This window comes from Oncorhynchus kisutch, linkage group LG5 (assembly GCF_002021735.2).
Source record: "Oncorhynchus kisutch isolate 150728-3 linkage group LG5, Okis_V2, whole genome shotgun sequence".
NCBI classification, from domain to species: domain Eukaryota; kingdom Metazoa; phylum Chordata; class Actinopteri; order Salmoniformes; family Salmonidae; genus Oncorhynchus; species Oncorhynchus kisutch.
In genome coordinates this window covers 12,649,773-12,673,760 of record NC_034178.2, presented here as the reverse complement: position 1 = coordinate 12,673,760, position 23,988 = coordinate 12,649,773, and the positions used below count along the sequence as shown (strand labels likewise).

Below are 23,988 nucleotides of genomic sequence, written 5' to 3'. Positions count from 1 at the left end.
CGAGGCGATAAGGACAACTGCTTACCACAGGTGACTGAACAAGCTGAGTACAGTAACATATCAGCCCCCCATCTCACAGTACATCACAGCCCATTGCCTCTGACAGAATGGGAACACCATGTCAACATCTGCTACTGGTGGAAAATAGGAAATAAACACAGAAGCACTATACATTTCCAGGTGAAAGTGGATATTTTTTTTTTGCTTTTGATAAGGTTTCTGTATTGAACCATACATTTGAATAGCTTGAACACACACACACACACACACACACACACACACACACACACACACACACACACACACACACACACACACACACACACACACACACACACACACACACACACACACACACACACACGAGAGAGAGACAGAGAGACAAACACACACACATACAAACGTACTGTCATGAGTTCCTTCTGGAAGGTCTTTCTCTCCTTGATGTCCATGTTAGTGCAGTCCTCCTTGAGCTTCTCCAGAACCGACGCAACCTTCTCAGGCTCGTTGTCCGGTTCAGTCCGACAGAAATAAGACAAAGGTAAGTTCCCATATCCCAGCGCGTCTGCAAAGGCCTTCCAATTCCCTATATTCTCCATGAGTACCGTCCTCACAGAGGCGTAGATGTATGTGAGAAATTTGCAAGGCTTCAGAATCTCCTCCACTAGTACGGTAGTCGTGAGGTCCGGACCACAGAAATAAATAGGCTTGACTTTCCCCAAAACCAGAACGTTTTTTGCGTGAACAAGACCGGTCTTTCCCTGATAATATCCAATATACCACTCTTTGGTCCACAGTTGTCCTCGTAGTTTGATTTTCTCCTCACTCAGCAAGGCGATCACGTCTCCCTTCTTGTATTCCAACAGGTATGTGCTCTTGTTTTGCCTGATCACAGTTTTGAGCAACTTGCCAAACTTCAGGTTGGTGATGCAGCGCTCCTGAAACTGTGGATATTTGGCAGTGATGGCCAGAGGTGACAGAAGAATCTTACCCACCACCTCTTTCTTCTTCAGGAACCTCCTTTGGCCGGAGTTCCGCGCTCCACTCTTTGGAGGCGGTTGCGGTGTTTGGACGCAGAACTGAGCCAGGATACAGTCCAGGCAATCTTTGACCTGGACCTGCAAGGTGAAGTCTGAGATGTCTTCAGGGTTGTTGGATGTGATCATGTAAATGAGTCGGCTAACCTTCCCCAGTTTGACCTGGAAGCCCCGAATAATCCTGGCTTGCTCATTAGCCTTGATCATATAGTTAGACATGTTGGAGTATAGACCAACCTGGAGGTCCTGGGGCCGTCCCAGAAAAAACTGATGCTTCCCCCACAGCGTGAGCGCCACTGGAGGGGCGGAGTGGGCCTGCTTCCCCACCTCACTCACCAGTAGGGTGTTAGGGGCACAGTCATGCCCAAATAGGGCCACGACCGTCTTGAAAGAAGGATGGATGTGCTTGGGCCCATAGACACCCAGGGTGACTTTCTTCAACACATTGTCCCATACAGTTGTATTAAGGTTGACGTGCTGGGCCTGCACCACTACCACCACGTACATACACGGCTCCAAGTTATCCAACTGGACTTGTACTGTGTCCTTGTATAGGTAGGCATGTGGGATGATTATATAGGGTCCCTCCTTGCAGTCACTCCGGACGCAGAGCACCTCGGCTACCTGACCGCTGTCTTTCTTCACCGTCACGGACACAGTCATCTCCAGAGTGATGAAGGACTTGGTATCCATGTTGGACAGTTTGATTTCCACCACTGGGCTGACCGTGGAGCAGTGGTCATTGTTCAGCTCCAGTGGAGGGTCCAGTAGGGCCTTCATGGAGATCTGCTGGGTGTCTTCAGGACCCACGTGTCCCTCAGGGACATGGACGCTGATCTGGGTTTCTGGGAGCTGAACAGCCCCTCCACGACTGTCTAGTTTACAGACAATGTTGGTCTCCACCGGCTGAGTCTGTCCCCAACCAGGGCTCTGCCCCAGAGAGTCCAGGTCATGGCAAGATCTGGCCAGCTTCCGATGGTTTAGCCACGCAGTCCTGAAATCCTCCCTGCTCTGAAACTGCTCTGGCGAGGGAGCCTTGAGGCCAGTGAAGAACCCGGAAGAAGGCAAAGGGGGGTTGGATTGCGTCTGTAGGACAGACAACTCTGATAAACTGTACGATCGCTTGCTCCTGAGGAATGGGTTATCCCTTCGCAGTGTCTGTAAAACATGTAGGTCCTGGTTGGGGCTGGTGGATGTCGTCATATCAAAGATGTTGCAGTTACTGAAGCCATTGATCATGGTGTTGCTGGAGGTAGAGTTAGGTACCGAGGGCGAGACTGACGATTCCAGGGAGTCAAAGTTGAGCAGGTCCGTGGACCTTCCCCTCTCATTACAGTTCTGGTCCAAGGAACCACGTAGATGAGCACTGTTGATGAAGGGGTTGGTGGAGGAGGTATGGAGGGAGAAGGGGTTGCTGTTAAAATAAGGCGAATAAGGAGTGGTCTTAACGGACACCCCTGTCCACTCCCCTAGGAGATCCAGCTCCTTAGCCACTTCGTCTGTACACTCCCCTAGATTGTCTATCATGCCACTATCACTGAGCGACGAGTTTCTACAGTTGATGGGCTGGACGTATGCTGAGGGGATGTAGCCCATCTCTGTGTTGTTGTGGGCATACCACCACTCTCCACCCGACGTGTCCATCACATAAAGCCGGTCACCTTTGGAAAACTTTAACGTGGTAAAGCTAGACGGGCAGTAATCTTTGATGGCGACGACTTCACGAGCAGTTACGAGGGAGGCTGAATTGTCCAGCCGTAAGGCACTGGAAGAAGGCACTGGATGAAATGAAAAAGAAGATCAAAAATTCACATAAACATTCTCAATTCATCCTCAATTTACATTTAAATCAGTATATCTTTAAATGCTGAATAACTGTCTGGTACATTAGTCAGTATTGAATCCTGACCTTTGACATCTGTGAGGCTAGCCTCAGAGAGCCCTTCGTTGAGGTCAATGAGCGTGCCCTCCGATTTGCAGCGAGGGAGAACATGGTTACTGTTGGTCCCTCTGATGATCCGGTGGGCCGCCATCTTGGTGTGAATTGCCCGAGTTGCAGTCGCACTACTACTCTTCCATTTCTCCAATTATGATATTCAGTCTTTGGCAGCTCTCCATTGTATCTATACGAAAGGAAACAAAAATGAGAACATCTTCATTAGCTGTGACTGATCCATTCTTGTAAAGAGCCATAAATGATCAAATCATCACAGTTTACAACATGGTTTGATTCAGTAAGAAGCGGGGACAGTCTTGGCTAAGGACTAAAATGAATGGGATTCCAGTAGATGACAAATAATATCCAATGAAGAGAATAAACCTTCTGAGCAGTGAACCCTGCCTTGGAACAGTTTATCATCTTATGACACTCATAATCCACTGTTCACAAACTGGTTGAATCAACATTATTTCAAAGTCATTTTGACAAAATTACATTGAACCAATGTGGAATAGACGTTGAATTGACATCTGTGCCCAGTCGGTCTTCTGCTATTTTAACACCTTTCCAATTACTTTACAGTCATTGGTGTCCTCAATATGCCTGAATTGGCTAATTCTGAGTTCAGTATCTCAGTGTGCAGTTGAGGATGACAATTGCATATTTTCCATCTCATTCTGTTGCTTTGCGAAGCATAAATCCTCAGGGAGGGACACTGAATCACATGGAGGATAAACAGGAAATCATGGACCATTCCCTTCTTAAACCCTCTCAGATGTACAATATTCAGTAAAAACCTAAGTGCAGGCTAGATACAGTGCCTTGCAAAAGTATTCACCCCCTTGGCATTTTTCCTATTTTGTTGCATTACAACCTGTAATTTTTATTTGGATTTCATGTAATGGACATACACAAAATAGTCAAAATTGGTGAAGTGAAATAACATTTTTTTTAATGATAAAAAAATAAAAAAATGCTATGAAGCCCCTAAATAAGATCTGGTGCAACCAATTGCCTTTCGAAGTCACATAATTAGTTAAAGAAAGTCCACCTGTGTGCACTCTATGTGTCACATGATCTGTCACCTGATCTCAGTATATATACACCTGTTCTGAAAGGCCCCAGAGTCTGCAACACCACTAAGCAAAGGGCATCACCAAGCAAGCGACACTATGAAGACCAAGGAGCTCTCCAAACAGGTCAGGGACAAAGTTGTGGAGAAGTACAGATCAGGTTTGGGTTATAAAAAAATATCTGAAACTTTGATCATTCCACAGAGCACCATTAAATCCATAATAAAAAAAATGGAATGAATATGGCACCGCAAAAACCTGCCAAGAGAGGGCCGCCCACCAAAACTCACGAACCAGGCAAGGAGGGCATTAATCAGAGAGACAATAAAGAGACCAAAAATAACCTTGAAGGAGCTGCAAAACTCCACAGCAGAGATTGTAGTATCTGTCCATAGGACCACTTTAAGCCGTACATTCCACATAGCTGGGCTGCCAGAAAAAGACTGCCAGAAAAAAAATAATCAAACATGTTTGGTGTTCGCCAAAAGAAATGTGGGAGACTCCCTAAACATATGGAAGAAGGTACTCTGGTCAGATGAGACTCAAATTGAGCTTTTTGGCCATCAAGGAAAACGCTATGTCTGGCGCAAACCCAACAACTCTCATCACCCCAGGAACACCATGTGGCAGTTTCCCATCGGCACGGAATGGGAAACTGGTCAGAATTGAAGGAATGATTGATGGTGCTAAATACATGGGAATTCTTGTGGGAAACCTGTTTCAGGCTTCCAGAGATTTGAGACTGGGACGGAGGTTCACCTTGCAGCAGGACAATGACCCTAAGCAAACTGCTAAAGCAACACTTGAGTTGATTAAGGGAAAACATTGAAATCTCTTGGAATGACCTAGTCAAAGCCCAGACCTCAATCCAATTGAGAATCTGTGGTATGACTTAAAGTTCGCTGTACACCAGCGGAACCCATCCAACTTGAAGGAGCTGGAGCAGTTTGCCTTGAAGAATGGGCAAAAATCCCAGTGGCTAGATGTGCCAAGCTTATAGAGACATACCCCAAGAGACTTGCAGCTGTAATTGCTGCAAAAGGTGGCTCTACAAAGTATTGCCTTTGAGGGAGTGAATAGTTATGCACGCTCAGGTTTTCAGTTTTTTTGTCTTATTTCTTGTTTGTTTCACAATAAAAAAATATTTTGCATCTTCAAAGTGGTAGGCAGGTGTAAATCAAATGACACAAGCCCCCCAAAATATATTTTAATTCCAGGGTGTAAGGCAACAAAATAGGAAAAATGCCAAGGGAGGTGATTACTTTCGCAAGCCATTGTAGGTCAGATAGGTTCCTTGACATAGCTATTGTCTTGACAAGAATTTGGACATGACTTTGTGTAATTTGACTTGATTTCACATGTAACATTTCAAATGTATGTAATGTGTATAGTGCAAGCAAATATCGCACAGCTGAGTACCATGTCACACAGCCTCCTCTACTTACAACAAACTAGCTCAAAGACCTCGCTCATGATTTCACCTTTAGCTAATCCATAATTCAAAACACACTGCCAGTCGATGTCAGGAGGAGAGTACTTTTATATGAGTGAGACCATATTCTTGATTCCAGCATTTTCTCTCACACAAGAAGCAGGAGGGGGTAGCGATCTACACTACACCTCAATGCAGTGAACCATACAGCCCTGGCCTAAAAGCTAAAAGGTTTTGTTCAGAGACACTAAAGTCCCCCAGAGATGTCAGGGAGAGATTTCACACCCACTCTCAATCCTCGAGGAAAATATGTGGCTCAATGTAACCTGTTAGTTTCTCCTTCCACTTGCCAGGGAGCTAGGTAGGCTCGGGGGACAGTGACAGTCCATCGATGTGAAGATCAATGAAGCTCGACTGACAAAAAGACTGTCATTCACTTCGACGCTACAGCAGGGTCAGATTGCTGTCGATGTCCTGCACACCAAGCTAAATAGCAGATCCTTTTCTGAGATGAATCCACAGATACCACAGCCAGACGTGATGAATTGGAACCGGAAGCCACTTCTCCTTGTCACCGAGTCTCTGAAGATGCTAGATTGAGAGTCTCTCTAGATGCTATCAATCTTCATTTCAGTTCATGCCTGTGGGTGCAGCATAATCCAACCTTTCCCAATCAGGCTAATTACGTTGTCAAACGTAAGGATGTTAATCACGATGTAAAATGTAATAAAATGTCCAAATTATTTATGAGACTCAGAGTTTTCCCTTCAATACATCCCGAAAGGCCACATTTCCGTCAATACATTCTGAAAGGCCTCATCTAATCCTGCCGACAAAGTGGAAAGGGTATATTGTTTCAGCAAACCGTTCCTTAAACACACGCGAGGGAGCTGAGACTTTAACACGCTTAATTAACTCCACAGCAATATTCTCTAATCCCCGATTGACTTTCTACTTTAATTACTTATTTTCCAAGTATGTTCTCATAGATTGTCTTTCCCTCGTTTTTATTGCAATATCATTAAGCGTATGCCTACCGCTTTGGCTCCTAGAAATATCTGTGGTCATTGTAGGAATGAGAAGCCTGTCAAAAAGACACAGTCTATGTAAAAAACAACCATTCATGGCAGGCCTTCTCAATAACAGTTACAGGACGCACAATTTCAACTGATGTGTAACAACTGTTTATAACTCATCTATAAACTAACATGAACAGTTTCTAAACTATTTATAACCTCGCTTAGTATTATTTTTGCATATCTTCACCTTAATGTACCTGATTTTCTTACACTATGTTGACTGATTCATGTCAATGTCATCATTCTGTCCTGCTTCACTGACAAGCTAATTACTTTGTCAAAAGCAAGGCTGTTCAACCCCATACAAACAAAGTAACAAAATACACTAATTATTTGATGAGACTCTTAGACGATAGTCTGTAGGTTCCTTTCATTTGAGACCACAGAAAGATAATTGTTGAAGTAAATCAAAACTGGGTTTAGTTCCTAGCCGAGGGATGAGAGTATACTGCAGTAAAACAGTAAGGACTTATACTTCATTCAACATAGACCATTAGACCTTAGTCAGCATAGAACTATTGTTCTAATGTTATTACCAACAGTACTATATTATTGGTGTCCACTTTGGTGTAGAGAAGATCTCTGCACAAGAAGACATGGGTATGGTAGTCAACCGCGAAATCATTTGCATTCATTAGCATTAGTTCATTAATGAATTGGTGCTAAAGCATCCATTATCTCCCTGGAAACAACTAACAAGAGAACTATAGGAGCCTGATATTGAAGTCATGCCTTACACGAGGGAAGGATAAATTAGCTCTTAAAGAAAGCAGCCTTCCAGGAAGCTCAAACGTTGATTATTAAATTAATTTCCAACACAGTGACACAACATCATAATTGAGCTAAAGTTATTTCTCAGCTAATGGAACTAAGTGGAGCTTTCTGACACTAATGGGCTTCAGCCTGTTTCACTGTGTGTGTGTGTGTGTGTGTGTGTGTGTGTGTGTGTGTGTGTGTGTGTGTGTGTGTGTGTGTGTGCGCGTGTGTGTGTGCGTGCGTGAGAGAGAACATGTGTGTGTATGCAGGCTGTAATAGCTAAGGCTAGGCCTATATCTCACGAGAATACATGAAATAAATAGAAATGAATTCTTCCCTAACTCATTTAATGCCTCTGCATTTAATGTCTCTCCTCATAACAGAGGTGCTCGGGTGTTTTATCAAAAGGATTAGTAAGCAAGGTACTTGTGTTTAGCCCAACCATTAATTATGAAGTGGAAAGTTGGAAAACAATGTTATTTTTCAGCCTTAGCTTAGCTAGCTCTACACCCCCTGATGGAAAAAGGCTTCCACCAAAACCACCAGATGAACAAAACCAATTTTGGAGGTACATTTGTTCCAATATTTTGAGATGTGTATGGTTGATAGCCCAATATTCTCCTCCTGTCGGGTATGTGACTTCTAAACTTGATGTGAACCACAATGTGTGTGTATGCTTCGTGTGTGTGGAAATGGCCCCCACTATGATTGATCACATACTCTCATTGCCCTTGTTCCTCCATATTTGAGTCCAGTCCTCTGGCACAGCCAGGCCTCGTTAATATGATGCCAGCCTCTGAACGGGAGCAGGGTTAAAGAGAGGTTGACTGGTGAGTGACCCAGCCAGCATGACAGAGACTGAAACCTCATCATTATACTGTACTAGAGGTCGACCGATTATGATTTTTCAACACCGATACAGATTATTGGAGGACCAAAAAAAGCCAATACCGATTAGTCGGCAACTTTTTAAAATGTATGTATTTATTTGTAATAATGACAATTACAACAATACTGAATGAACACTTTTAGTTTAACTTAATATAATACATCAATAAAATAAATTTAGCCTCAAATAAATAATCAAACATGTTCAATTTGGTTTAAATAATGCAAAAACAAAGTGTTGGAGAAGAAAGTAAAAATGCAATATGTGCCATGTAAAAAAGCTAACGTTTATAAGTTCCTTGCTCAGAACATGAGAACATATGAAAGCTGGTGGTTCCTTTTAACATGAGTCTTCAATATTCCCAGGAAATAAGTTTTAGGTTGTTGTTATTATAGGAATTATAGGACTATTTCTCTTTATACCATTTGTATTTCATATACCTTTGACTATTGGATGTTCTTATAGGCACTTTAGTATTGCCAGTGTAACAGTATAGCTTCCGTCCCTCTCCTCGCTCCTACATGGGCTCGAACCAGGATCACATCGACAACAGCTACCCTCGAAGCATCGTTACCCATCGCTCCACAAAAGCCGCGGCCCTTGCAGAGCAAGGGGAACAAATACTTCAAGGTCTCAGAGCGAGTGACATTCCCGATTGAAACGCTATTAGCACGCATCCCGCTAACTAGCTCGGGAGTTGATAGGCTTGAAGTCATAAACTGCTCAATGTTTGAAGCACAGCGAAGAGCTGCTGGCTAACACACGAAAGTGCTGTTTGATTTAATGCTTACGAGCCTGTTGCTGCCTACCACCGCTCAGTCAGACTGCTCTATCAAATATCAAATCATATACTTAATTATAACATAATAACACACAGAAATATGAGCCTTAAGGTCATTAATATGGTCAGATGTGGAAACTATCATTTCAAAAACAAAACGTTTATTCTTTCAGTGAAATACGGAACCGTTACGTATTTTATCTAACGGGTGGCATCCATAAGTCTAAATATTCCTGTTACATTGCACAACCTTCAATGTTATGTCATAATTACGTAAAATTTAGTACGCAATGAGCCAGGCGGCCCAAACTGTTGCATATACCCTGACTCTGTGTGCAATGAACTCAAGAGAAGTGATACAATTTCCCCAGTTTAATATTGCCTGCTAACCTGGATTTCTTTTAACTAAATATGCAGATTTAATCAAATATACTTCTGTGTATTGATTTTAAGAAAGGCATTGATGTTTATGGTTAGGTACAGTCGTACAACAATTGTGCTTTTTTCTCAAATGCGCTTTTGTTAAATCATCCCCCGTTTGGCGAAGTTGGCTGTTTTTGTTAGGAATAAATAGTCTTCACACAGTTCGCAACGAGCCAGGTGGCCCAAACTGCTGCACATACCTTGACTCTGTTGCACAGAACGCAAGAGAAGTGACACAGAATGCAAGAGAAGTGACACAATTTCCCTAGTTAAAAGAAGTTCATGTTAGCAGGCAATATTAATTAAATATGCAGGTTTAAAAATATATCAAATCAAATCCAATCAAATTGTATTTGTCACATACACATGGTTAGCATCTATTCTTGTGTATTGATTTTAAGAAAGGCGTTGATGTTTATGGTTAGGTACACATTGGTGCAACGACAGTGCTTTTTTCGCGAATGCGCTTCACCCGTTTGGCAAAGTAGGCTGTGATTCGATGATAAATTAACAGGCACCACATCGATTATATGTAACGCAGGACAAGCTAGATAAACTAGTAATATCATCAACCATGTGTAGTTAACTAGTGATTATGTTAAGATTGATTGTTTTTTTATAAGATAAGTTTAATGCTAGCTAGCGCCTTACCTTGGCTCCTTGCTGCACTCGCATAGCAGGTTGTCAACCTGCCACGCAGTCTCCTCGTGGAGTGCAATGTAATCGGCCACAATCGGTGTCCAGAAATGCCGATTACCGATTGTTATGAAAACTTGAAATTGGCCCTAATTAATCGGCCTTTCCGATGACTGCGTGGCCACGCACGCCTCCAACTCAATCATCAATTTTGCGGACGACACAACAGTGGTAGGCTTGATTACCAACAACGACGAGACGGCCTACAGGGAGGAGGTGAGGGCCCTCGCAGTGTGGTGTCAGGAAAATAACCTCACACTCAACGTCAACAAAACTAAGGAGATGATTGTGGACTTCAGGAAACAGCAGAGGGAACACCCCCCTATCCACATCGATGGAACAGTAGCGGAGAGGGTAGTAAGTTTTAAGTTCCTCGGCGTACACATCACAGACAAACTGAATTGGTCCACCCACACAGACAGCATCGTGAAGAAGGCGCAGCAGCGCCTCTTCAACCTCAGGAGGCTGAAGAAATTCGGCTTGTCACCAAAAGCACTCACAAACTTCTACAGATGCACAATCGAGAGCATCCTGTCGGGCTGTATCACCGCCTGGTATGGCAACTGCTCCGCCCACAACCGTAAGGCTCTCCAGAGGGTAGTGAGGTCTGCACAACGGATCACCGGGGGCAAACTACCTGCCCTCCAGGACACCTACACCACCCGATGTCACAGGAAGGCCATAAAGATCATCAAGGACAACAACCACCCGAGCCACTGCCTGTTCACCCCGCTATCATCCAGAAGGCGAGGTCAGTACAGGTGCATCAAAGCTGGGACCGAGAGACTGAAAAACAGCTTCTATCTCAAGGCCATCAGACTGTTAAACAGCCACCACTAACATTGAGTGGCTGCTGCCAACACACTGACTCAACTCCAGCCACTTTAATAATGGGAATTGTTGGGAAATGATGTAAAATATATCACTAGCCACTTTAAACAATGCTATCTAATATAATGTTTACATACCCTACATTATTCATCTCATATGTATACGTATATACTGTACTCTATATCATCTACTGCATCCTTATGTAATACATGTATCACTAGCCACTTTAACTATGCCACTTTGTTTACATACTCATCTCATATGTATATACTGCACTCAATACCATCTACTGTATCTTGCCTATGCCGCTCTGTACCATCACTCATTCATATATCTTTATGTACATATTCTTTATCCCCTTACACTTGTGTCTATAAGGTAGTAGTTTTGGAATTGTTAGCTAGATTACTTGTTGGTTATTACTAGAAGCACAAGCATTTCGCTACACTCGCACTAACATCTGCTAACCATGTGTATGTGACAAATTAAATTTGATTTGATTTGATTTAATCGGTCAACTTCTGTACTGTACTGCACCAGACAAGCTAGCAGAGAAGGGAGACAAGCTTCCTAGGAAACTCCAATGCGACAGTAACGGGTAATAGAAATGAATGGCTGTTTGTGCCCTTTCCCCTTCCAAGCATCTCCCTCCGTTATATTCCACTCTGTGTACCAAACATTGTACCAAACATTGAAAATCATGTACAGTAGACATTGTCTTGACAATTGTTCACCTAAAACAGGTAAATATCTGGGATATTTAGAGGTTATTTGGCTATAGCTTGGTAACTAATAATTTGTGATGGGGGATAAAATCTATGCAGTTACATATGGGGATATTATTTATGTCGTGTGGTATTGTTTGGACAATTGTTTGCGCTAGTTGGCTGTACCGGTCCTGCACCAAAAAATATTTAATTCATAGCTTGTTCTCCATCTTATTTTTAAACAGGAAGACCATTTGTTTCCAGCACTTTTATTTCCATGACAGATCAAAACTTGTTTTCTCATGGCTCTCTCTTGTCCCTCTGCAGCAGACATATGTTTGGAACATCGAATCACAATAAAATTATGGAATTGAATCACAATACATATAGAGTCGCAATACATATCTTGTCAGCACAAAAGTATTGTGCTAATATCATATTGTGAGGTCCCTAGCGATTCCCAGACCTAATAATACTCATACATATTGGTCCTGTTTCACACATGTACAAGTGTGTATTATACACATGTAAAATGGAAATGTGCATATCTCAACTCCCCCTGAAAGTGGGGTCACAGCCAGGGTCAGCCATTATCAACAGAGCCACTGAAGAAATTAGGATTAGGTGCATTGCTCAAGGGCACGTCAACAGATTTTTCACATTGGGCATTCAAAATAGCTACCTTTCAGTTACCAGCCAAACGCTCTAACCGCTAGGCTACCTGCAGTGATTAATGGGGAGGCTGGATTGAGGCTTTTGAGGACTATGACACCGTTTGCTCTTCACAGCTCTGAGATGGCAGGAGAGAGAGTGAAGAGGAGAAGAGGAAGATCATTTGAATGTTAAAATCACCTTTATTAGGAGGTCAAACTCCCTACCGACTGTTCCAATTGATTTATTTTTACGAGCTAGGATATTTTGTCATACCATGTCCCTGAGAGTATTAAAGGAGACCTGACCAAGGCCCCTTTCACCCTCTCATATAGGAACCCCACTTTATGTATTTTGTCTGGCAAAATTCTGTCCAGACCAGGGTCATTCTGTGTGAGCAGTTTTATGTCAATAGAGTTTATATCCTGCTCAAGTTCTCTGTTCCTGTTTACATACACACGTAAGGGTAAATCAACGAGGGGCTATGCGCTATATGGAAAATAACAACCGACGTGGAAGGTATTTTCCACGATGTGCTAGGGAGTTGCATTATTTTCCAATGAATGCTAAAAATGTGTTAATTTGCAGGTACAAATGTATTCGACATCCACTGAAATAGCTAGCAAGTTTACCAGATAGCTGCAGTATTTGTTTTGGTAACAAAACAAATAGACTTGCTAGTTTTGCTAACCCAACTACCTTGCTAGTTTTGCTAACCCAACTACCTTGCTAGTTTTGCTAACCCAACTACCTTGCTAACATGGAAATCAAATGAAACAATGCCCACTTTTGCTTTCAAAAGCAGCGTAAACATAGAACATTTAAAAATGAACTATAGCCATTGAATTCTCCCGTTATGACATACAGTTTGTTACAGGGAAATAATGCACTCTCTAGAATGCTCTTGCCTTCAAGCCAATCAGAAACAAGTATCCAACACTGCCATGGTATAAAGAGATATATACAGTGCATTCGGAAGTATTCAGACCCCTTGACTTTTCCCCCCCCAAAATTACGTTACAGCCTTATTCTAAAATGAATTTCATTTTTAAAAATCCTCATCAATCTACACAAAATAAATATAAAATAATATAATGACAAAGTGAAATTTTAGCAAATGTATTTTGTATTTTGCAAATGTATTAGAAACAAACAAGTATTCAGATCCTTTTCTACGAGACTCGAAATTCAGGTGCATCCTGTTTCTATTGATCATCCTTGAGATGTTTCTCCAACTTGATTGGAGTCCACCTGTGGTAAATTCAATTGATTAAACATGATTTGGAAAGGCCCACACCTGTCTATAAAAGTTCCCACAGTTGACAGTGCATGTCAGAGCAAAAACCAAGCCAAGAGGTTGAAGGATTGTCCGTAGAGCTTCGAGACAGGATTGTGTCGAGGCACATATCTGGGGAAGGGTACCAAAACGTTTCTGCAGCAATGAAGGTCCCCAAGAACACAGTGGCCTCCATGATTCTTAAATGAAAGAAGAGCTGGCCACACAGCTAAACTGAGAAATCTGGGGAGAAGGGCCTTGGTCAGGGAGGTGACCAAGAACCCGATGGTCAGTCTGACAGAGCTCCAGAGATCCTCTGTGGAGATGGAAGAACCTTCTAGAAGGACAACCATCTCTACAGCACTCCACCAATCAGGCCATTATGGTAGAGTGGCCAGACAGAAGCCACTCCTTAGTAAAAAGGTATGACAGCCCGACTGGGAGACCAGTAAGGATCGAGGGAAAGATGAACGGCGCAAAGTACAGAGAGATACTTGATGAAAACCTGCTCCAGAGAGCTTAGGACATCAGACTGGAGTGAAAGTTCACCTTCCAACAGGACAACAACCCTAAGCACGTGCCAAGGCACCAAAAGAGTGGCTTCGGTACATGTCTCTGAATGTCCTTGAATGGCTCAGCCAGAGCCAGGACTTGAACACAATCGAACATCTCTGGACAGACGTGAAATTAGCTGTGCAGTGACACTCTACATCCAACTTCACAGAGATGAAGAGGATCTGCAGAGAAGAATGGGAGAACCTCCCCAAATACAGGTGTGCCAAGCTTTTCGCGTCATACTCAAGAAGACTCAAGGCTGTAATCGCTGCCAAAGGTGTTTCAGCAAAGTACTAAGTAAAGGATCTGAATACTTATGTAAATGTGATATTTCAGTTTATATTTTTTGCAAAAATGTCTAAAAACTTGTTTTTGCTATGTCATTATGAGAAAATGTGCGTAGATTGAGGACAACAAATAAACATTTTATCCATTTTAGAATAAGGCTGTGACGTAACAAAATGTGGAAAAAGTCAATGAGTCTGAATACTTTCCAAATGCACTGTACTGTTGTCAAAAGACACATATTTGGGCTTTTCTCCAACCATTGTCTTAAAGGCCCATAGCAGTCAAAAATAACGATATATATATATATATATATATATATATATATATATATATATATATATATATATATATATATATATATATATATATATATATATATATACTGTATGTCCACACTATGAGGTTAGAATAATAATGTGAAATTGTGAAAATGCCCTTTTAGTGTAAGAGTTTCTATCTGACCATTTTAATTTAAACAATCACAGTAAGGTACTTAATTGTTATCCAGAAATGATTTGATATTGAGATTTTTAAAAAGGCTGCATCTGACCTTTAATGTCTCAAAGTGACAAAATGCTGATCTGTAAAACCCATAGGAGTAATGGCACACTGCATAATTCTACCACTGTAGTGGTCAGATACATACAGCACGGCGAACCTTGCTACACTGACCTTACCATCACTGTCCTTAACCCATGTGTACTGCCTAACTTTTGTGTGTTTGACCCTCCACACATCAGACAGCTTAAACTCAGTTAGTAGACTAGACAGACAGGTGACTGACTGTAGGTTATGGCTCCTCCTCACCAGTGTGAACAACGGTGAAATCCACAGTACAGTTCCAGTCCCCTCCCAAAAGTATACACCCCTCCTATCCTGGTCACACTGTCGTGAAGTTTCCTTTATTTGATCAAATACAGCAATATGCCCTGTACCAGTAGAAAAATGATATTACGCTTTTTCTGTCTTACTTCTGAAACCAAAGCCCTCTTTTTCCTATAACCCCCCCCCCCCTCCATTAATTAAGAAGAGGACGAGAAGAAGAAAAGAAAACAGGAAGGAGGAGATGCAGTAAAGGAGAGAAGAAGAGAGGAGGACAAGACGAGAGCAAGACAAGAGGAGATGCTTCTCTGATGGGAAACAGCCCACTACAGGCAGGTCTCCGGCCTACTACAGTAGAGCACCTCTCAGCCCACATTCCTGCTGTATCTTAGAATCCCCCAAACCCTCTGGTTTAAATCATCTCAGCCAGGAAATGGGATGGTGTCTGATGTCACACAGCGAGACGGCAGAGCTAAGCTGCATTCAACAGCCTTTAATAAAGTCATGAGAGTCATGAAAGGTGCAGTTACTATGTTATTGTGATCATTTCTTTTTTCACCCGTCACAGGTTTAACAACATAGATTCTGGATCGCTTTGAAATCATGGGGTGCAAGATATTTCCTTTAATGAATCATAACTGTGCTTGGGAAGGACCGGCCTATGACAGAGTCTGATAAATTCATTCAAGTCAAAGGCCCACAATGTTGAGTGACAACAGTAAAGGGTAGGCGTGAGGGGCATGTCAGATGTGAGTGAGAGCTGCATGTTCTCCAACACGTCCTGAGCCTTTGGTTTGTGTCCCAAACGACACCCTATTCCCTATAAAGTGCACAGTCAAAAGTAGTGCACTGTATAGGGGATAGGGTGCTATTTGGGGTGCACCCTGGTGGATAAGGTCATTTGATAAGCCTAAAATCCCCTCACTACCCAGGCAGGCAGCTACCCACGCCCCCGTCTCAGTCCCAAGCCCTGATCCACTTCTAATGCAGTCTGAGAGAAAGGCAATAAGGGCCTCCCAATACCAACAACAATGCTGTTCTGCTGCCACACACACAACACACACACACACACACACACAAACACACACACACAATAACATACAATAACACACACACACACTATGAATATGTAATTACCAAAATAATACTGAGGATAAATGGTCTGGCTTCAAAATCATTTTGGAATTTAAAAAAAATCTAATTTGAAAGACTCCAATAGCGTAACCCTTTTCCTCAGTCAAATGACTAGTGTTACTCATATTTTTCAGAATTCCATAATTAATAAACAGACTTTTTTTAAACACCCGGAAATCTGTCAAACCGTTTTGTTATATTTCCGTCTTCTGTGATGTATATAAAGTGTAATATTGGGATGCAAACAATAACCATGTGTGTGAGGTGTATACTTTTGTTTCAAAGTAGATTTGTTTAAGACTACGAAGACCCTGATTTAGCCCACTGCAGTAAAAGGTTAATGAATGTTACAACATGGAAAATCGCGTCATTCATTACTTTCTATTTCTCCTTGAATTGAATGTGTGATATTTAGGAGCATATCCCTTCATTATGACAACAGACATGATATATGATTTGCTAATAAAGAATGGAGGAAGAGGAGAATAGGTAACAAGAGAAAGAAGAGTATGATGATGATGGTTTCTATAGTTCTATATTTTTATACTATGTTATAGCATTAAGGTGATGTTGATTTTCTTATTTCATTTATTTAACTAGGCAAGTCAGTTAATAACAAATTCTTATTTACAGTGACGGCCTACCCCGGCCAAGCTGAGCCAATTGTGCAACTACCCTATGGGAGTTAGCCAGTTGCGATACAGCCTGGAATCGAACCAGGCTCTGTAGCGACGCCTCTAGCACTGAGATGCAGTTCCTTAGACCACTGCGCCACTCCGCGTGATGCTGCTGGTGAAAATGTATTATTTGGCAACACTGCAAACATTACAGGGAACCCCATATTGTTTCATAGCAACAGCTCTTGTGGTAGTAGGCTACACATGGTCAACGGTGTGGTATGAAGTGTCAGTTACCGCTATTTGCCACATTCAACAAAGAGAGTTTCATAAAAGACTATTCAGGGGCATAGTGAAGACTTTTAAATTCATTGCTCATTAATACAACAATTTATACATTATGTAACGGATACGACAAGTAAGGCTTGTATGACTTCAGAAAGTCTTGGAAACCCAATACGATGACTTGGGTGCTTCATCATTTAATCGGTTGGTTATCATAAATAGGCCTACTGTATCTTGACACCTCTCTCGTTTAACGAAATGTAAAATAGTTTAGAAGCTTGACATACCTTACCAGGGTTTGTAAACACTAAATCAAAATGTTGAACACCTAATCAAAATGTTGACCGGGTTCCAAAACGTATCGGAAACTTCGGGAAAGGGCTTCGGACGTTGGTCTTTTACAGCTCCCTGGGATGAGTGCTCGTTCTGTAAAAAGCGCTCTGCTCTAAGAGATTGGTGACGTCATCAAGAAGGGGAGGAGACTGGAAACGGAGGCTAAACGAATGAATCAACATTTAATTGTACAGCCTCAGTCTGTAATGACGATGATTAGAGCTATAAATACGTTACAATGTTATGTTCAATGTCATCATTGATCCTAATATCGTTAATGCTGTGTAATTGTTTTTGTGTATCAACTTTATAAAAACTCATTGTTCCTATGAGGCTACAAGAGAGAAGAGAGAGATAGAGGCTAATATAATTTTCTCTTTGGAATCTTGTGTGGTTTTGGTGGTTGATAATCCCTATTAATTTCAATTCATTTATAGGGATTCGGCGGTAGATTTGTGTACCTTTTAGTGTAAGTAGTGAAAGTAGCGCTCACAAGCAAAAAGCTGTCCCCTTTAAATTGCCTGCTACATCACATACAGTGCCTTCAGAAAGTACTCACATCCCTTGGCTTATTCAACATGTTGTTGTGTTGCAGCCTGAATTTAAAATGGATTAAGTCACAATACCAAATAATGTCAAAAAGAAAACTTGTTTTTATTTACATAAGTACTCACACCCATGATTCAGATACATGTAAGAAGCACCTTTTGCAACGATTACAGCTGTGAGTCTATAAGAGCTTTGCACACCTGGATTATACAATATGTTTCCCATTATTATTTCAGAAATTCTTCTAGCTCTGTCAAGTTGATTGTTGATCACTGCTAGACAGCCATTTTCAAATCTTGGCATAGATTTTCAAGCCAATTTAAGTCAAAACTGTAACTAGGCCACTCAGGAACATTCAATGCCATCTTGGTAAGCAATTCCAGTGTATATTGGGCCTTGTGTTTTAGGTTATTGTCCTGCTGAAAGGAACACTTGTCTCCCAGTGACTGTTGGAAAGCAGACTAAATAAGGTTTTCCTCTAGTATTTTGCCTGTGCTTAGCTCTATTCCATTAATTTTTTATCCCTAGTCCTTGCCGATGACAAGCATAAACATAACATGATGCAGCCACCACCACGCTTGAAAATATAAAGAGTGGTACTCAGTGATGTGTTGTATTTGCCACAAACGTAACGCTTTGTATTCAGGAAAAAAAGTGAATTTCTTTGACACATATTTTGCAGTATTACTTCTGTCCCTTGTTGAAAACAGGATGCACGTTTTGGAATATTTTTTATTCTGTACAAGCTTCCTTCCTTTCACTCTGTAATTCTGATTAGTATTGTAGAGTAACTACAATGTTGTTGATCCATCCTCAGTTTTCTCCTATCACAGCCATTAAACTGTGTAACAGTTTTAAAGTCACCATTGGCCTCATGGTGAAATCCCTGAGTAGTTTCCTTCCTCTCCGGTAACTGAGTTAATACTATCTTTGAGGTGACTGGGTATATTTATACACCATCCAATGTGTAATTAATAACTTCAGCATGCTCAAAGGGATATTCAATGTCTTTTTTCTTATTTTTTTTCACCCATCTACCAATAGGTGCCCTTCTTTTTGAGGCATTGGAAAAACCTTTCTGGTGTTTGTGGTTGAATCTGTGTTTGAAATTCACTGCTCGACTGAGGGACCTTACATATAATTTTATGAGTGGGGTACAGAGATGAGGTAGTGAGGTAATCATATTAAGCACTATTATTATTGCACAAAGTGAGTCTATGCAACTTATTATGTGACTTGTGAAGCACATTTTTTACTCCTGAACTTATTTAGGCTTGCCATAACAAAGTGGTTGAATACTTATTGACTCAAGACATTTCAGCTTTTCATTTTCAATACATTCTTTTTTTTTAAACTTTGACATTAGGGAGTATTTTGTGTAGGCCAGTGACACAACATCTCAGTTTAATCCATTTTAAATCCAGGCTGTAACACAACAAAAATGTAGAAAAAGTCAAGGGGTGTGAAAACTTTCTGAAGGCTCTGTATGTGCAGATATGTCCACCATGTTATTGCTTCCTCTCTCCCTCTGCTGTGGGTGCATCATGTGCATCTTGCTAACTGTCATTCATATGGCGAGGGGCTGAAGCTCATTGGTTTATCTCGAATTGCTACGGGCTGGCCCACTTGGGGTTAAAATGTACTGAAAATGGCGCGGCACAGCTTCCAGAAAATCATTGCTTTCAAACTAGGGATTTTGTGGCTAATTGAGAAAAAACAGTACTTGTGTTCATAGATTAGGGATGTATGAACCACACATTGAAACATCCAGCCCAAAGCGGGAGGTTTAAAAAATACTTACTGTACTACTCACCAAAGTCCTAGAGCATGTCTTTTAGTACAGCCTACCGTAAATGTCTGAGGTTTAGGCCTTCCTCCAGCTAACAGAAGTTATGCCCAAGTCACCTAACTTCAGCTCCCTGGAATGTGGAATGTGAGCAGCATTGACTCAGACTCTACTTGGTTGTACATTCACTACCATATCTGGCACTTTGTTAGAGGGTGTCAAGTTTTTGGTTGTTGTCTTCTGGAAAGAGTTGTAGACAGCGTTGGGTAGGTTACTCACTGGGAAACAAATACACAATAGCAGACAACAGAACTTAGATATCAGGATAAATTAAGCCAAACAACTTTATAAAAAGCAGAGGAGAGCAAGACCATGTATTTGTTATTTGGATCCCCTTAGCTGTTACAGTCGCAGCAGCTACAAACGATGGCTTTCCTTCCTCGCAGGCTGGAGTTGAAAAATTGCTGAACAAGAAAGAAAGCATCTGTCAAGTCAGTTGACTGTAGGGAGCATAACTTAGATATGGAAGGTACAAGTAACGTGTACTTTTCACAGAGCCAGAGGATAAAAAAAATAAAATCTAAAATTCATCGTAACTGCTTTCTCCTACCGTTTCATCTCCCTGTCAGAAGGCCATCTACTGTATGATGGATCTCCATGCAGAACTCCATAGCAACGGTAGACTCCAAACCGTATTGTCTCCAGGTGATAGAGCCAATGTAATACTCCGATATTGAGGCTGTACTTTGCTTTTTGCTGTCACCTTGACTCTGAGAGCCAAGCACTATGACATATGACCACTGGTTAAACGGTCTAAAGCTTTGACAAGAGCAAGGGACTGTGTTTCATTTGAAAACAGCGTAACATTTTTGTAAAAGCAGAATATTTCAGTCATCCCATTGGAAGAGATGGCTGTTCTGGAGAGTGCCAAGAACTTGAGAGGAACCAACATCTTCCTCAACAAGGACTTCTCTGAAGCTGTGTGCCGTCGGCAGAAATAACAGCTATAAAAGATGCCAAAGAACACAGCGACATTGCTTACATCTGCTATGACAAGCTCATTGTCCACCCTCCCTCCCAAAAGCCTGGGATGAGTGAGAGAGCCAAGCCTCCAGGTCAGTATCTTCAATCCAACATCACACACACACCAACTGACAAGTATCTGATTGACTAACTCTATTAGCCAAACAATGTCGTTATTTTAATTTTATTGATTTGTTGTCCAATAATCTACCCAGGAAAGGGCTAAGAATAACCCATATTAATATATGTAGCCTTAGTAATAAAGTTCATGAAAGCAATAACTTGCTGACAAGAGATATGGGGGGAGGTGTTGCTGTTTATATGTTCAGAGCCATATTCCTGTAAAGCTTAGAGAGGATATCATGTCAAATGTTTTTGAAGGGTTGTGGTTTCAAGTTCACCTGCCTCATCTAAAGCCTATTTTTGGGGTGCTGCTATAGGCCACCAAGTGCTAACAGTCAGTATTTGGATACTACTGTATATGTGCAATGCTTGATAATGTGTGAGGATGTTAACAGAGAGGTCTATTTTCTGGGTGACCTAAACATTGACTGGTTAGCAACTAGCTGTCCTCTCAAGAGGAAGCTTCTAACTGTGACTAATGACTGTAATATGACCCAGGTTATCCCTCAACCAACTAGAGTGCATACCTATAGTGTATTTATCATGTCTTCACTAATGCTGAAGAGCTTTACTCCAAAGCAATATCAGGTCCCACTGGCTGTAGTGACCATAACATTGTGGCAATAACAAGGAAAGTCAGAGTGTCAAGGTTGGGCATAAAGTAATTTTTGTTTGGGATAGGGGGCAGTATTTTGACGTCCGGATGAAAAGCGGGCCCAAAGTAAACTGCCTGTTACTCAGGGCCAGAAGCTAGGATATGCATATAATTGGTAGATTTGGATAGAATACACTCTAACGTTTCTAAAACTGTTAAAATCATGTCTGTGAGTATAACAGAACTGATATGGCAGGCGAAACCCAGAGGACAAACCATCCCCCCCAAAAAAGAAATTCAGCTTACCACTATTTTCAATGGCAATCAATTTTATTATAAGGTGAAGTCCTCCCAGATTGCAATTCCTAGGGCTTCCACTAGATGTCAACTGTCTTCAGCAAGAGTTTCAGGCTGGTTTTTGGAAAAATGACCCAGAAATTGTAGTTTGTCAAGGTGGCTCCCATTTTGGCTGTAGTGTTTTCAAGCGCGTGGAAGAGAATGCGTTCTTTGGTAATTTTCTCCGGTAAAGATAATAACGATTCTCCCTCTTAAATTTGATCATTTATTTACATATTAGGGTACCTAAGGTTTGATTATAAACGTTGTTTGACTTGTTTGGAAAAGTTTATTCGTAACATCTGGGATTCATTTTGTATGCATTTTGATGGAGGGAAACTGGGTGGATTATTGACTGAAGCGTGCCAGCTAACCTGAGTTTTGGATATAAAGAAGGACATTATCGAACAAAAGGACCATTTGTGATGTAACTGGGACCTTTTGGAGTGCCAACAGAAGAAGATCATCAAAGGTAAGGCTTTTATTATATCTCTATTTCTGACTTTCGTGTTGCACCTGCCTGGTTGAAATATGTTTTCAATGGTTTTGTATGCGGGGCGCTGTCCTCAGATAATCGCATGGTTTGATTTCGCCGTAAAGCCTTTTTGAAATCTGACATTGGATTAAAAAGAAGGCTTTATTTTGATGTATTACACTTGTGATTTTATGAAAGTTAAATATTTATAATACTGTAGTTTGAATTTCGCGCTCTGCAATTTCACCGGATGTTGTCGACTTGTCCCGCTAGCGGCACGCCTTTCCCAAAGTTAACACCCAGAGGTGTCTGTATTGCAGAACTGCCCGTCATTATGTGTCTACCTGTTCTTTAAATAGACCAGGCTCATCAGTAGGTACGACTACTCTGGTGGGCCATATGGAGAGTTAGAGCACTGGATGGGCTCTCTATAGGCAGGGTTACCCACAATACAACTCCTATCCACCTGCATGTGTCCGGTAACCACAGTGAGTCTATACAGTTTATGCTCATCAAGTCTCCTCAGGTTCCCGTGGTATTGGGGTTTTCTTGGCTCCAGCGCCACAATCCCCTTATCAACTGCACTGCTGGTACTATTGTGGGCTGGAGCCTGTTCTGCCAGGCCCATTGCCTGAAGTCGGCACAGCCTGCCCCGGGATGTCTTCCTGTGGGCTCGGAAGAAGCCTCGGACCTCTCCGCTGCCCGCTCCCAGGTCCTGGAATGGGTTCATTCCTCCAGGCTTGCCTGCCACCCTGGCTCCCGTCGGACCCTGGCCACCATGGTTCCCGAACGTCTCAGCGTTCGTCGCCGCCTGCATTGTCTGTGCTCAGAACAAGACTCTTTGGCAAGCTCTGGCTGGCCTCCTTCAACCTCTTCCTGTCCCTCACCATCCCTGATCACATATATCTCTGGACTTCGTCACGGGTCTCCCTCCGTCTGATGGCAACACCACTATCCTCATGGTGGTGGACATCCCAAAGCCACCCATCCCCAAGCTACCTTCAGCCAAGGAGATGGCCCAGCTCATGGTGTAGCACGTCTTCTTCCGGGTCCGTGGACATGGTTTCCGACTGTGGCCCTCAGTCCCGGTTCTGGAAGGCGTTCTGCACACTCATTGGGTCATTCGGCCAGCTTATCCTCCGGGTTTCATCCCCAATCCAACTGCCAGTCGGAGTGTGCCAATCAGGACCTGGAGACGACTCTTTGGTGCCTCGTTTCAGGCCAACCCCACCACCTGAAGCCAGCAACTCACGTGGGTGGAGTACTCACGGGAACACCCTTCCCTGCTTGGCCACTGGGCTCTCGCCCTTCAAGTGTTGCATTGGTTATCAGCCCCCACTCTTCCCGGAGCAAGAGAAAGAGGTCAACATACCCTCTGCCCAGATGTTAGTCCACCGCTGTCGGCATACCTGGAAGAGAGCCACTGGACCCTGGCTCCCCACTATCATCTTGGGCAGAGGGTATGGCTGTCTACTCGGGACCTGCCCCTCCGGGTAT

General features: G+C 42.2%; 1 protein-coding gene across 1 annotated transcript in view; it reads right to left on the bottom strand.

Annotated features, from left to right (window-relative positions):
- Positions 1-17,670, bottom strand: part of LOC109890660 (SH3 domain-binding protein 4-A) — a 28,697-nt gene extending 11,027 nt beyond the window's left edge. Inside the window, exons 1-3 of the mRNA XM_031824507.1 lie at positions 17,559-17,670; positions 2,947-3,160; positions 408-2,815 (exon numbers count right to left, since the gene is read on the bottom strand). Coding sequence (XP_031680367.1) covers positions 408-2,815; positions 2,947-3,070 — 2,532 coding nt within the window. The 5' untranslated portion in view covers positions 3,071-3,160; positions 17,559-17,670. The remainder of the gene's footprint in view (positions 1-407; positions 2,816-2,946; positions 3,161-17,558) is intronic.
- Positions 17,671-23,988: the final 6,318 nt, after the last annotated feature.